This window comes from Centroberyx gerrardi, chromosome 3, assembly GCF_048128805.1.
Source record: "Centroberyx gerrardi isolate f3 chromosome 3, fCenGer3.hap1.cur.20231027, whole genome shotgun sequence".
Lineage (NCBI taxonomy): Eukaryota > Metazoa > Chordata > Actinopteri > Beryciformes > Berycidae > Centroberyx > Centroberyx gerrardi.
In genome coordinates this window covers 8,534,316-8,549,369 of record NC_135999.1, presented here as the reverse complement: position 1 = coordinate 8,549,369, position 15,054 = coordinate 8,534,316, and the positions used below count along the sequence as shown (strand labels likewise).

The window sequence follows — 15,054 nt, the reverse complement described above, 5'->3', positions numbered from 1 at the left end:
AAAAAAGATAGTAGCTATTAGCTAAGGGATTGACTGAATAGTGGTCTGCGTTTATTTCAACTGCGATAAAGGCATAGCCTATGTCAGAATGTAAGCACTATTTAAGTAGATTATCGGCATGAGGTTCCAGGTCAAAAGCCATATACCCTTTAATCGAGTCTATCTCCCTCCCATATGGCAGCAGTCGGTAAGAATAACCATTGCCATCAGGCCAAGGCTGCCGTCTTTTCTTGGATTAAAGCACACGCCCATACTGAATAAAAATATATATATATTTAATCTATTCCTACTTCCGAATATGTTTACAGATGTGTTTCTAGAATGGAGCAGAAATGTATTTATTTATGCAGATGACGTTCATTAATAAGCCTATTATAAATTGATTATGGACACTGAAAATATATTATCTTCCTATGCGCTGTTGACAACACTGACAAGTAGGCCTATATCCAAAATATATTTGGCCAGTTCAGATGTTTCGAATGAATGTCATGTAGGCCCTACGGTACAAATGCATTTTTTGTATGTTTTGAATCAATATGATGTGAAGTACATGTATGTATGTTACAGAACAGGTATCCTCATAGAACTAGCCTACATCCTATTTGTTGCCCCTCTGTGGTTTCATGTTGCTGATGGAACTGGCATTGTTCCTGTGGGAGCTGTCCGCGTGCGGAGGTTCTGAAAAGACAGCGCCCGCAGTCTCCATTGGACTCTCTCTCTCTCTCTCTCTCTCTCTCTCTCTCTCTCTCTCTCTCTCTCTCTCTCTCTCTGCATCATAAGGACAGTCTGTCGCTGCTGGAACAAGAATTCAACTTTTAATGTCGGGACGCATCAGCAAACATCCCGTGATCATAGAGGTCATTGGCTCCGGTACAGTGGAGATAAAAGCACCTGCTGCAGCCTGCACCCAATACATATTCGATACCCACAGTCAAGGCCTCAGTGTTGTGGAAGCGACCAGCGACCCCCACCCATGACAGCAGCAGGAAACTTTGAAGGCACAACAGGCCATTTATCAATCTGTCTAGTCCTCCAGATGTGGGTTAAAAGATGACACTGGCTGCTTTAATCCGCTGAAGCTGTGACCTGCTCAGCACGCATAGTGCGTGGGTTAGAGAGAGAGAGGGGGGAGAGAGAGACTGTCTCCCTCCCCTCTCTCTCTCTAAGTCTCCAGTCTCCATTAGACTCTCTCTCTCTCTCTCTCTCTCTCTCTCTCTCTCTCTCTCTCTCTCTCTCTCTCTCTCTCTCTCTCTATTTGTGTATGTGTTGTGCATGTGGTCTCTAACTGGGCTCCTGCGGCGCTAATGCTTCACATCAAAACTAGTTCACTCTGACACACTCCGCCACTCCTTCCACAGCTCAGCCGAATCTGGAGCACTGCATCATTTCAGTGTGTGTGTCTGTATGTGCGCGTGTGTGCGAACAGGCAGCAGCATCCTTGGGTAGCCTGGAGAGAGCTGCATTTCACAGTTCACAGCACCACCGAGTCTGAGAGCGGCTGCCTGAGAGGCGAGACTAGCCGTGACCCGGTTAGAAATAACACAAGCGACAACAAGCGAGGCTGTCTCCATCGTTTCGGGTCGGAGGAAGTCCTCGTCTGCCGTGGAAGTTACAATGTCCGACTGCAGGAGGCAGTGGAACCGGGAGGATGAGCTACCGGTCTACCTGGCGGGACCGATCACCACCGGGCCGAGCCAGCGGAAATCCTTCGGAATGTTCAGCTCCGTGGAGGGGGCGTTTGAAAGCAAGACCATAGACTTCGACAACTACTCGGTGGGGAGAAAGGGGAGCCGCACCCCGAGGAGTGGGAGCCGGGAGAGGCTCCTGGACGCTGGTGACCCCACCAGCCAGACGCCCAGCGAGGCCCGGGGCGGGTCACCGGTCAGCTCGCCCGGGGAAAGGGACGACGGACGCATCGGTGTTGAGGTCAAATATTCCTCCTGGAAGGAAAGCCAGAACGGGAAGGTAGGGCTGAATATTTCATTTCCAGGCTTTCTTCTTTGTGGCGTTTGCAGTTCTGATTGGCTGAGTCACGTATGAAGCCGTTGTTAAAATACTCGATAAATGCACACCTGTGCATGCTTAACAGTTAATTTGATGCCATAACCGCAAAACGCTCACACCTTAGGAACCACTTTGTTTAGCTGATGTTGAAGAGCTATAGTCTATTGCGAAAAGAGCAACATATAATTATTATTTAATTATTATTGATTGAAAAACTAATAATAGGCCTACGCTAAAAATGGTGTGTTGGCGTCGTTTTATAAACGCAGCAAACAACTGGACGCCTTAGTGATATATTTCTTAAACACGTTTTCAGGATATGTTTGAGGCTAATGCTGTCAGCATATATGATTAACTTTTGTGCTGCATTGCAGTTTGGCCATCCTACGTGTTGATCTAGGTCTAAATGGCTCTAACAAAACAACCACTCCAAAAACATGGCAATGTTTGAAGCGTGTCTAGACAAAGACACTCATCTTCAAGTCCCTGGTGCTGAATTGAACAGCGTCAGACAGGCATCCCTCGTTGCATTGTTTTTCTCCTCTCACGTGCGGGGGGGCGCTCCATCCTCCACCATCTCTCTCGTGCCGTGAACGCCACAAAACAGACGCTCGCTCTCTCGCACGCGCGCACGCACGACAGTTTCTCGTTATCCGCCTTTCTCTGCCCGGTGAGTGAGGCGCGCTCCACGCTTCCTGGCGCAGCCGTACGGCGGCGGATCCACCGCTCTCCCAATCTCTCTCACACACACATACACACGGAAACAATAACCAACACACATCGGGGGAGACAAAGGTGCGCAGAGCGCAGCGCAGGGCGCAGGAGTCACCGCTACCCGCTTCTGAGTTGACTGCCCGGGGGCAGAGCGACAGAGAGAGCATGTCTGGGACCAATTACCAGGGGAAGAAGAGCATCCCCCATCTGACGGTAAGAGACCCGGCCTGGCTGGCCGCGTTGGCCGGAGAGGCTCTCCGCTAGTCTGCAAATCCCTGCTCCCAATGCCGGCAGAGGGGATTAAATTCTTAGTGTGGCGACAAAGAGCAGAAGGCCCATCTACTGTTTCTTCTGTGTGAGACAGCAGAACCAAGACACAGACAGAGGTGACGATTCTCGACCAGCGTGCGTCAAACCAAGCGCGTCTTCTCGCCCAGGGTTGGACAGGGTTGTGTAATCACGCCGCCTGTCAAAGAGATTAACTCTGTTGATATGACGCGATGTGACGGTCGAACAGGGGTTGCACAGGGTCCAGAGACAGTGACATGCACAGCACAGCACAACACAACACAGAGGACTGGGACTGGGTTCTTGCAAAGGGAAGCATCCCTGTTTAGCTATGTTGAAATGTGCATTCTGCTGCACAGAATGCCTCCTCTCTCATTCCAAAGTATTGAAGGGCCAAATTAAAAGCTGAATGCAATAAGCATTAACATGACTAGGTATTAGATTTCATGGGGTAGATATAAAGGAATGCATAGAGCTAAACTCTCCATCTTCAAGACCAGAGCGCTTTGATGTTTTCAAATCTCTCCATTTGTAAGCATCCTTATTGGCTAGCCAAGTATTCAGCAGGGTTGTCAGCTACCATCATCTCGAACCATGGATGATCGACGGTTACCATGGAGACCTAACATCTTCCTTGTGCAGTTGCCAGGCATCCTCCATGGCGGGAGAGGGTGTGGATGCATGTAGTGTGTCAGAGACATGTGCCTCTTTTATCATTGTGCTTCTAACTATTCGGTGTTTGATTGTGCTGCTAACCTGATCATGTACTGGTTTGCAGCTCTACACTGAATGCAGAAAAGAGGAGGAGGCAGATATAGGATTAATAGTAGTTGCTGCGAGACCCCACCCATGCACGGCACTTCTGTGATTAGACATTTCTGCACTTGGTCATAGCATTGCCAAAATGTCACGCATTACATAACTGATTGTGCAATATTCTGAAATGTCATGACTGAGAACAACCCCGCTTCTCCTTCTCCCTCCCTCTATAACTCTCCCCTGCAGAGTGAAAGGCTGTTGATCAAAGGAGGGCGAGTGGTCAATGATGACCAGTCTCTGTATGCGGACGTCTACATCGAGGATGGGCTCATCAAGTGCGTATATAAGGAGCAAAATACAGTATGTCAAAGAAGCACAGAGGCACAGAGATACAGATATATATGAAGTCATGATATCTTAGTTTTTTCTTGTCGATAATGACCTTGATAATAACCTGTCCGCATTCATACTTCCTCATTCCTTTCATCTTTTCTGTCCCCTCATCCTCCACAACCCCTTTGCACCAACACCCATCAACTTTCCTTCTCTCCATCTTTCCCGGTTACATCTCTGCCTCACCGTTCCTCCCTTTCTCCTTCCTTTCCTCCGCACCTCTCTCTCTCTATGTCTGTATCCGATACTCGGCAGGCAGGTGGGGGAGAACCTGGTAGTTCCGGGTGGCGTGACGGTGATCGAGGCTAATGGCCGTATGGTGATCCCGGGGGGGATCGATGTCAACACCTGTCTGATGAAGCCCTACCTGGGCACACAGCCTGTTGACGACTTCCTCCAGGGAACCAAGGCTGCGCTGGCTGGGGGCACCACCATGATCAGTGAGTGTGGATGCATGTATACACACTCAGCAGCACACATGCACATACATACACAAATGTATCCACATATGCATTCAAGCATGCCAAAGCTTAGTCACCCGCACAATCCATCCCATATTAACCTTTGACCTTTGCCCCCGGTCAGTTGACCATGTGAGCCCACAGCCGGGGGACAGCCTGCTGGAGGCGTTTGAGTGCTGGCAGGAGGCTGCAGATAGGAAGGCGTGCTGCGACTACTCCCTCCACGTGGACATCCCCCAATGGCATGAGGGTGTCAAAGAGGAACTGGAGGTGCTGGTACAGGAGAAAGGTACAGTCTAGTCTGTGGTAATTCTGTAGTATTTTGTAGCTGTGGTGGTTGATGTAATTCTGGTTTCAGTTCCATAGCCGTCCCTATTTTGGTCCCAATTCAGAAGAACAATAGGGATAGACTTAGAAACAATTTGGCCCAGTGCAGAATCCTCTTATGTTGGAGGCACAGTGGAAATCCATTGTTGTCATTACTGTGCTGTCATGGTGGCAGTGTGTGAAATTCTCTTGTAATCTGTTTTGAGCAAAAAGTCGCCTTCCGTTTTGGGGAAAATACAAAACAAGGGAGTAAGTCTTGGCTCAGATGTTTGACAAAAACATGCTGACCCCGCTTTAGACAAATAGGGCAGGTTTGGATTTTGAAATTTGAAATTGGCCATAATCTTGACTTCATACATTTAATTTCTTGAAACTTTATGCTTTATCTTAGCTATGGTCACACAATTTGACTGTGCAATGCATGTTTCTGATTTTCCCATTTCCCCCTTCCTGTTGTGAGTAAATGAACGCCACCCTCTCCACCTCTGTCAGGTATCAACTCCTTCCAAGTGTTCATGGCGTACAAGGATGTGTACCAGATGACAGACACTCAGGTTGGTTTCACACTATCATCTTCACAAATGGCACACATGGGACACTAAAAACCACAATGACACGAGGACACATAACATTAGAATTTCCGCATGTGAAATGATAGCCTCTCGTTGTTCTTTCCTTGTTATACATTTCCTCTCTTCTCACACGACCTCTCTTCAAACGTCTGTCTCTGTGTCTGTCTTGGTCTTTGTCTCCCTTTTTCCCTTAATCTTTCTCCCTCTGACTCATCCCCCCCACAGCTGTATGAGGCTTTCTCCTTCCTGAAGGAGCTGGGTGCTGTGGTTTTAGTTCATGCTGAGAACGGAGACCTGATTGCTCAGGTAGGCGCCCTCTAACCCCCTCTATTTTTGTTTCTCACTGAAGAGTGTCAACTGCCCTACAGTGTCCACTGCAGTGGAGATATTCCTGTTACATAACGCCGCGGCTCTGAGCGAGAGGATTAATGCTGATGCTGCTGCTGAGGACGACAGGTTTATCAGAGGCCACCGTGGCTGCTGACCATGATTATACTAATGATGATGATGTAACGGTGATTAAAGTGGTGATGGTGATAATGCTGATGCTGGTGACAGCAACGATGATAGTGGTGGTGGTGGTGGGGATGGCGGTCCTGATGATAATGGTGATAATAATGATTTTGGGGACAATTGCGGTGAAAACCATGATGCAGATAAAGATAACTGAGGGTGATAAGTGATAGTGGAAGCGGTGATGTTGATTCATGGAAATGGTGGCTGTGGTGGTAATGATGATGAAGACAATAAAGGATATTTTTATTTGTGGTCTAGGAACAGAGGAAAATCCTCGGCATGGGAATCACTGGGCCTGAAGGCCATCCTCTGAGTCGTCCTGAAGAGGTGATCTAATTTTCTCTTTCCCCTTCATCTATCCATCCATCCATTCATCCATACATCCATTCATCATTTTATAGACTTGAATGTTTCCTCTCTTTTTGCCATGCAGCTGGAGGCTGAGGCGGTGTTCCGTGCCATCACCCTTGGCAACCGTGTCAACTGTCCTGTCTACATCACCAAGGTGATGAGCAAGAGTGCAGCCGACACTGTCACCCAGGCCCGGAGGAAAGGTCGGCTCTTATTTTCTTATCCGCTTCCTATTTCTGGTCAACTTTGCACATCAAGTTAATAATTTTCTGTCTGATTCTCTTTCACTTATTCTTTCGGTGTCCATTTAATGTTCTGTTGGCATAGCTGGTAAACTCTCAACCTCCCTGTCACCCACTATCTTCCTCCCCAGGTTCTGTAGTTTTTGGGGAGCCAATTACAGCTAGCCTGGCCGCTGACGGTTCTCACTATTGGAGCAAGAACTGGGCCAAGGCAGCTGCCTATGTGACTTCTCCGCCTCTGAGTCCTGACCCCACGACCCCAGACCACCTCCACACACTGCTGGCCTGGTAAGATACAGTTCTATAGAGAGGCACAGATTTAATTTGACCATTATTGCATACAAGGGGTATAGAAACCCTTTCAGCCCAGGACGTCTTATAATGTAGGGACCGGTGAACAGGAACCAGGAGCATGTTATAACCTAGCCCATAGTGTTTTATGTGATGATAAAGCTATGGAAAAATTGTGTAAATATTGCTAAATCTTGATTAATGTATAGAGAATATTTCATTAATACTGGAACACGTGAAACTGTGATCACATTTATGCAGTATGAAGGCAGTCAAAGTGCTTAAATCACTCATATAACCTCTGCACAATGTGAAATGCAAATCAGCTCCATGATATCCAAGGAGACACCTGCAAGGATCTAAGTCTCACTGTCTGTCCTCAGAAGTTAGTTTGGTATTCACGCCACAAACACCTGCTGGTGTAATGCACAATGTCAAACCTGCTTCTACTCAGAACGAGAGCATCAGTGAAAGAGATACATGTCGATGGAGAGAAAGAAAAGGTGTGTGTGTAAGGAAGAGAGGGATAGAAAGAGTGAGAGGGAGTGAGCGAGACAGAAAAGGTGAGAGAGACTCGACAATGCAAAGGCACTATATAATCCTTTGGAAGCCACAGCTATTTGTGAAGTAAAGTATATTATTAAGAGTGACTGAAGTTTTAATTCATGAGTACAAGAGTGTCATACTGCAGTAAATAATGGACAAAGTGCACTGGACCAGCCCACACACGCACGCACGCACACACGCACACACACACACACACACACACACACACACACACACAGAGAGAGAGAGCATCCTGTACACCTTTCACTGTCCCCGATTCCATAAATAGCACAGGAACTAGAATCCTTCATCATCTGTTGCCTTGGCTACCAAGTGCTCCCCTCTACCTCCTCCTCCTCTCTCCTCTTCTCTCTTATCTCCTCCTCTCTTCTCCTCTCCCCTTTTCATCTCTTCCTCTGCTCCCCCCTCGCTCCTCAAGGCGGGTCCGTGTTGTCACAGCGGTGGTGCGACACTGCCGTTGTCTTTGAGGTTCTGCTGAAGCGACAGGGTATATTTTTAGGTTCGTTTTCGGAGAGGTGAACAAAAGAACAACTCTTTGAAACATTTCGGTGAGGCCTATTCTTTTGATAATAACCACTCTCATGGCATAGTGGGGATGATCCCATGGCTCACTATCGCATAATAATCTCTATAATTAACAAATGAGTAGAAGGCTTTAGATGAGAGATTATGATAGTGAGGGCTCATTACGGATAAAATTCAGCCTATTGTATATCGCAGGGGAAAGTCAGTAATGCAATGTGCCATTATGTGGTGTAGTTAAACCTTCAGGGAATGGTATTGCAGCTGTGTTGCACCACTCTGAGTGGCTCAGCTGGGTGGCCTGTCTGCCCTAGGCCAATACATGACTGGTACTGTAACTCAACACCATGCTGCTCAACGAGGACACCTGGTGGCTGCTAGAGGGAATGCCTGTTTCTGTGTCGGTCATTATTGCCAGGGTGTGGGCATTGTCTTCAGTTGAGCTTTGCAGCCAAGAACTCTTCAATTGATCATCGGAACACAAAGATTTTGCTGCCCGTATTTTATAGTTCAAGACTTCACAAGAATCTGCAGGGATAGTATTACCTTTGACAGGTGAATCAATGTTATATAAAGGGTATACTGATGTTTTCCTGCTATTGTGTTGCCATTGATACAGTGGGGACCTACAGGTGGTGGGCAGCGCTCACTGTGCGTACAGCGTCTCCCAGAAGGCCATTGGTAAGGATGACTTCACCCTGATCCCAGAGGGAACCAACGGGGTGGAGGAGAGGATGGGCTTCGTCTGGGACAAGGCTGTGGTGAGCGCTGAGTATGTGTGTGCGTCTTTGTCGCTGTGAGCGTGCTATACTGCATGTGTTTGTGTGGTACATTTGCTTGTTTCATCTACCATTCTAAACATCCACTTCTCTATCTCCCAGGCCATGGGGAAGATGGACGAGAACCAATTTGTGGCAGTCACATCTACCAACGCGGCCAAAATCTTCAACCTGTACCCACGCAAGGGCCGGATAGCGGTGGGCTCCGACGCTGACATTGTTATCTGGGACCCTGACAGAATCAAAACCATCACTGCCAAACTCCAGCAGTCGGTGAGGACAAAAAGAGTGAAACAGGGTAGCAGGAGGAAGGGGAGAGAAGAGGTGGAGTGAAAGGCTGGGAGTGAAAAGGGGTAGAGAGGGGAGGGAGAGATGGTGAGAGAAAAGGGAAGAGGGGTAAATTGTTAAAAAAGAGTAAGAGGAGGGATGATGATGATGAAAAGAATGGAGTGAGAGACAATTCAACTCATCTATAAATATAGAGCTAGCGGTTGGGGGAGGAGAGGCAGAGGAAGGATTGAAGGGGGGGAGGAGAGGGACTGCAGGAAGGAGTATTGCATATGGGAGATGGCAGAGTGTGAAATGGGATAAAAGACCAAGTCAGAGATCAGAGGAGGTGGAGAGAAGCCCAGTATGTACTTCTAAGTCAGACTGCAGCTTGATATTCAGCCAAGCTTGCAATTACTGTCAGCAATATGATACCATACTGGTTAGGTGCAGTGGTGACATTACTTACAAACACCATCAGGTGTAAAGGTTATATGTCTAAACAATGCTGAAATGCTCTTTGACAGGTGATTGTGAGGTTTATCTTTGAACTTTGAAGAAAAAAAAAAGGCAAATTCAAACTCAGGACAATGGCATCAGAGGTGAAATTTTGCTTTGAGCAATGTGACACTATACAGTGAAGATGGTAAACACTGGTTAATGTATTCAGTCTGCTCTGCCACTCTCAAAGGCCCTAATCCAGACTGGTGCCGGCTTTAGGTTGTAATCCCTCTCCACCCCTCACCCATTCTGTGCTACCACCTCCCTGCCCATCCCCCTATATTCACATTGTCGCTCTCCTTATATGCCTCCAGCCTTTCCCCCCACTTATTCATCCCCGCTTTTCTCATTTGCCTGCAATTTACTGCACCTATTAAGTCTTCTGTCTCATTTTCCTTCCCTCTGTTGGTCCATTCCACCCTCCTGATGCAATGATGCTATCTGAAAATGTACAGCATACAGTATATGGAGTCACAGTTCCAAATAGAATGAAAATACTTAAATCCTATATTCTTACTCTCCATCTCTTTCTCTCTCTTTATTGCTTGTATCCCACCTCACACAGGCTTTGGAATACAACATCTTCGAGGGTCTGGAGTGCCGCGGGGGTCCGGTGCTGGTGTTAAGTCAGGGTCGGTTGGTATATGAGGAAGGCACGCTGCAGGCTCAGCAGGGCACTGGCCGCTTCATTCCCCGCAAGCCCTTCCCGGGCTACGCCTACCAGCGCATTAAGTTCAGGAACCAGGTACAGTACATAGGTGGCTTTAAAGACGGAGTGGGCAGTAAACATCCAATGTTAGTTACAAAATACTGTATATTCCTCAGCTATATGTACAGTTGCATTCTGTTGTCATTTAAATAGAAAGTGATACCAGGAAAACAATGAAATGAGCCACAGAAGAGTCCTATGTTAAGGTGTTTAGTCTTATACACGCCATTTTGTTTCTGAAGTGTGACTGGTAAGTATGCTTTGTGTTTGTGTCTGTGTGTGTTTACTATCCAGCTGAAGGGCAGGCAAAGTGTTACTCGTGGGTTGTATGATGGCCCTGTATATGACGTCCCTGCCACCCCTAAATACATCACTCCTGCCCCATCAGCCAAAACCTCACCCACCTCTCACCAACCTCCACCAATACGCAATCTTCATCAGTCCAACTTCAGCCTATCAGGTAAGAGTATTATATTATCACATACTGTCATTTTTAAGGTCTGAGGATACTTTTGATGTTGGTTGGAGTTGGGATATTAGGATGCATTACATGAGCTAAAATAAAAGGAGGGTTGTAATGAAGAACACTAGAATGTATACAAGAGAGGGTCTGGAAAAAAAAACCTGACGCTTGAATTAAATGTCACATCATGTCATGTTGTCTTCATTTCTCAGGGGCGCAGATTGATGACAACATCCCACGTCGCTCTGGCCACCGCATTGTAGCACCCCCTGGTGGTCGCTCTAACATCACCAGCCTTGGTTGAACACTTGACTGTGCACAAAGTGTGGTTGGGGTTTCACCTCTTGAGTGTGTGTGAGTGTGTGTGTATGATTGAGAGTGTGAGCACACTGGCACGGATGAATATCTTTGTATTTTTTGGTACAATGGTCTGTATGTTAGAGTCCAAGGCCACAAAATGACACGTTCTTTTAGACCTTTTTGATTTTATCACCTTGCCTTGAGTCCATAGTCACCAAGAAGCATCAGCTGCACATTAACGCTTCCAGTACAAGAAGAGAATGCTTTACTCTTACAATCAACCAGTTCATTCAAACAAACTGAAAACTCACAGACTCACTCAGAATCGCGGGCACTCACACACACAGAACCAGTGTTGGACCCCCTCCAAATGTGAACCCAGCGTGATGTCATAATGTCATAATGTTGTCATTTCCTCCTCCATGAGCATGACTTCCTTCCTCTTCATCATATCTCACCTCTTATGGGTCTGATCAGACATGGTGCTTCTATCCACCCCTCTGGTGGACAGCTGAAGAAATGACGGATTTCTCCTTTCAACATCTTTGCAATATCTGTTTTCAGTGTGGCTCAAGTGGGTTGGTTGTACATATTGCATGGACATGTTTTTAGATGTTGCACTACTTGTGGTTTGTTGTTACAGCGGAGGTACACAAAATTTTTATTCAAGGCACATTTGACATTGTATTGGACAGCACAGAAATATTGTAACTAACCTTATATTGGTAAATGTTTGCTTTAAACACATAAAACACTCACTGTGGATAGAGCCAGCTATTACCAGCTTCAGAAGCACATTCATTATAACATGACCTTGATAAAAGCAATGCAACTTCCTCTCCATCATCAAATAGCACATACTGTATTCAAATGTATCAATAAACTCCCATAAAGTGTGAACCAACTAAAGCAGATGAGCAGTTAAAACAAATACAAAAAACACAGTAGTGGTCTCAGACTGCAAAACCAATTTCCACTTTGCTGTACTTCCAACATTACTGTACCTACATTTACATTATAGAGTTTAAAAGAAAACAAATTATGATGTGTGTGATAGTTATGTTGTCTGCCAATCACTCATGCAAGAAATAGATCTTTGTTGTGACAACATGCTCCACTCACTGCTCTAAAAGGGCTTCAGCTCCCACTGTTCTTCTTTAAACCTTTACTGAGAATCTTCTTAAGCTGATTTTATTTGATCTGATTAATTCTGGGTGTTTTCTTGGTTATGGTACATTTAGTGTTTCTGTGCCACTCTGTTTTGTTGCTGTTGTCTGGTGTCTCCAATGGAATCACTAATGATCAATAAACACTTGACTGTTGTGAAATATGACAATAAAACCAATACTTGTTTGAGAGTTTACTAGCCTTATGTTGCTTTGATAACTCATAATGCCTCCCACATACCTCCAGTGGCTCTGCATTCAGAGCAAACACCATTTTCAAAGTTTCCTTCTTTCTGAATTAGATAATTATAATAAAAATCAGAATGTAATCTAATCACACTGTATTTTTAAAAGAACCCAAATAGCTGGTGCCCAAATTGCAGGTATCAGTCACGACAACATGTGTCAAACACGCACAACCTGCACTGGCAAAGAGGAAGTGGTCGCGAATCAAAGCTCTCCAGCAGGGATAGACAGACACTTAGAGATGACATGTAACAAAGGTCCCGAGCCTGACTTGAACCCCAAATGTGGCGTTTACATGGCACAAGCCTTGGACCACTGAGTCACCAGGACACCTCCACATAACAGGATAGGTGCTAAACACCACAAAACTACGGCCTCACAAATTCCCTCAGAATTGAATCAACAGGTCTGTGATGCCTCTCAGCAAAACTTTATGTACGTTGTGAGCTTCACAAAGCTGGTATCTATGACAGCTGGATCCAAACACACAAAGAGGCATAACCTGGTGTAAGAAGTACAACACCTGGACCCCTGAGCAAAGGAAAAAGTAATATGGTCTGATGCGTTACCTTTCACCCTTTTCCCTGCATGTGGATGAGTTTACTTTTGGTGAAATCTAAAGGATGCCTTCAACCCACATTGTTGCAAAATGTTAAACATGCGGTGGATCTGTAACAGTATTTGCAGCCATGGGAGTCATTGGGTCTGATGATTGCTCTGCATGGTTTTATAAGGGCCAAAGAAGAATGCCTCTTTATACACTGCTAAACACATTCAAGAATGGTCTCATGAGCAGAAAGTTGAAGTCCAACTCCTTCCGTGGCCTCCCAAATCACCAGATCAGTAATCCTTTTTGGGAATTTCTAAAGTGCAGAAAGAAGGAATGATGAAGACTTCCACCTCCTTTATTCCTCAAAGAACTGGAGGCTTTACAGTCCAACATCAGTCTAATATCTCAGTACACAGATATTTTTAGTAAGGAAAAAAGCGTGGGTGACAAGAAAGGGGTTTTAAGTCTTTGGCAATTGTGGTGACATTTAATGAATCACAAATTTGCATAAACTAGTGAAGCATATTCTTTATGATCAACACTAAAATGAGATCGCCAAAACCAAGGTGCTTTATGAATGAACCAGGCTATGAGGAGAGAGAGAGAGACAAAGAACAAAGATCTTTACAGAGAGTCCCATAATGAAGACTGGATCATGTTTTTTTTCCTCATGCCATTTCCACATCAAAACTTTGTTTGGAATGAAGAAGAATTGCCTACCAACTCCACCTGCTTGCAAGAAGCTGTACTTCCTCTACTCTCTGCCAACACTGTTCCCCTGCCGGTGTTCTATTCCCAGAATACAGCCATTGCACTTTTGGAGTCTTTAACCATGTATGTTTCCTGCATTAGTGCTAGATAAGTAATAGCTACTGCAGACTTCTCTTTGTACAATGTTGTAAAGAAGTGAATAGGTATATTATTCAATCATAAAACTTTAAAGAGTCTACATCACTGCACTATTCCCAGTGGCTTTGTACTTGAAAAGAGAGTGTAATGTTTGTTTTTTATTTTACTTTATTCAGAGAGAGGGGGGCTTTGAAATGGAGACATAGCTAGAGAGGCAAAGTGCAGTGTGTGCGGTGGGGGAAAGGCCTCTGCGCAGCCACCGCCACTCGTGGAGGCAGCAGATCTTCCTGCGGGTCGCTACACCTCAGAAGAACACAGAAACTAGCGGTAAGAATGAACGCACACGCAAATTAATTTGACCCTATACAGGGTTCAACAATAAGGGACTGCACAACGGCCCTGGGCTAGTAAGACACTGGCTTGGCCAGTAGTTCAGTCAGACACTGGTCAACCCTAAAAAAAGTCTCTGGTCTTAGTATTTGGCACCTAGTGATAACATTTGTGTCTCTATACATTGGCCTACTCTCCTCTCTGTTGTACCTTTTCTAACCAGTCAGATTGGACACCCCCTCAGAGTTAGTCAATGATCTGGCAACTCAGTGACAGACAAAAGCTGCTTATTTTGCTGTATAACAGTAGAACTGTGTGAAACAGTTTGCGTGGGTTGAAAATGATGATTCAATCCCTTGTCACGAGTGTGGAAAACTCAGGTACTGGACCCAAATGCAATGACCGGCAGAGAGAGAACTTGGTAGAAGCAAGAGGTTTAATGAAAAACTGAGGCAGAGTCCAGAACTAAAACAGGCAATCCAAAGGACAGGACAGGACAGGACAGGACAGGACAGGACAGGACAGGACACAGGTAACACACGTGTGAACACTGAACAACAAACTGGCACAAACTACAAGGAAACAAGACTAGATATACACACACAGACAGATTACAAATGAGGGACAGCTGGCTGGCAGGGGAGAGTCCGGGAGGTGATAGGCAGAGGCAGGCAGGAGAAGAGGGAACAAGGCAACTGGGCTAATAAGTGATGGAATACAGGTGTGTGGGAGCAGGAGGGGGGGACAGGTGATGAGGGGAAGTCTGAGGACATCTGGTGGTTGGCAAGAGGAAGGCAGGACTGGGGAGTGAAAGGAAGTGATGGACCGGACAACAGGAGCAGACAGGGGCAGACAATGACAGGACACAAGGGCTAGAGCTGAGA

The 15,054-nt window shown here is 45.9% G+C and overlaps 1 protein-coding gene across 3 annotated transcripts; it reads left to right on the top strand.

The window, feature by feature from the left end:
* Window positions 1–1,617: 1,617 nt before the first annotated feature.
* Window positions 1,618–11,033, top strand: crmp1 (collapsin response mediator protein 1). 3 transcript variants are annotated; one of them, XM_071923191.1, is made up of 14 exons: window positions 1,618–1,968; window positions 4,015–4,103; window positions 4,417–4,601; window positions 4,747–4,911; window positions 5,442–5,503; window positions 5,747–5,827; window positions 6,296–6,364; window positions 6,471–6,591; window positions 6,762–6,918; window positions 8,630–8,771; window positions 8,892–9,062; window positions 10,123–10,302; window positions 10,561–10,726; window positions 10,942–11,033. In XM_071923191.1, the coding sequence occupies exons 1-14, from the start codon at window positions 1,618–1,620 to the stop codon at window positions 11,031–11,033; spliced, it is 2,031 nt and encodes a 676-aa protein (XP_071779292.1). The 3 variants fall into 3 exon arrangements, with proteins under 3 accessions (XP_071779292.1, XP_071779293.1, XP_071779295.1); XM_071923192.1 differs by having other exon boundaries at window positions 1,618–1,973; window positions 4,023–4,103; XM_071923194.1 differs by lacking the exon at window positions 1,618–1,968 and adding an exon at window positions 2,887–2,934.
* Window positions 11,034–15,054: the final 4,021 nt, after the last annotated feature.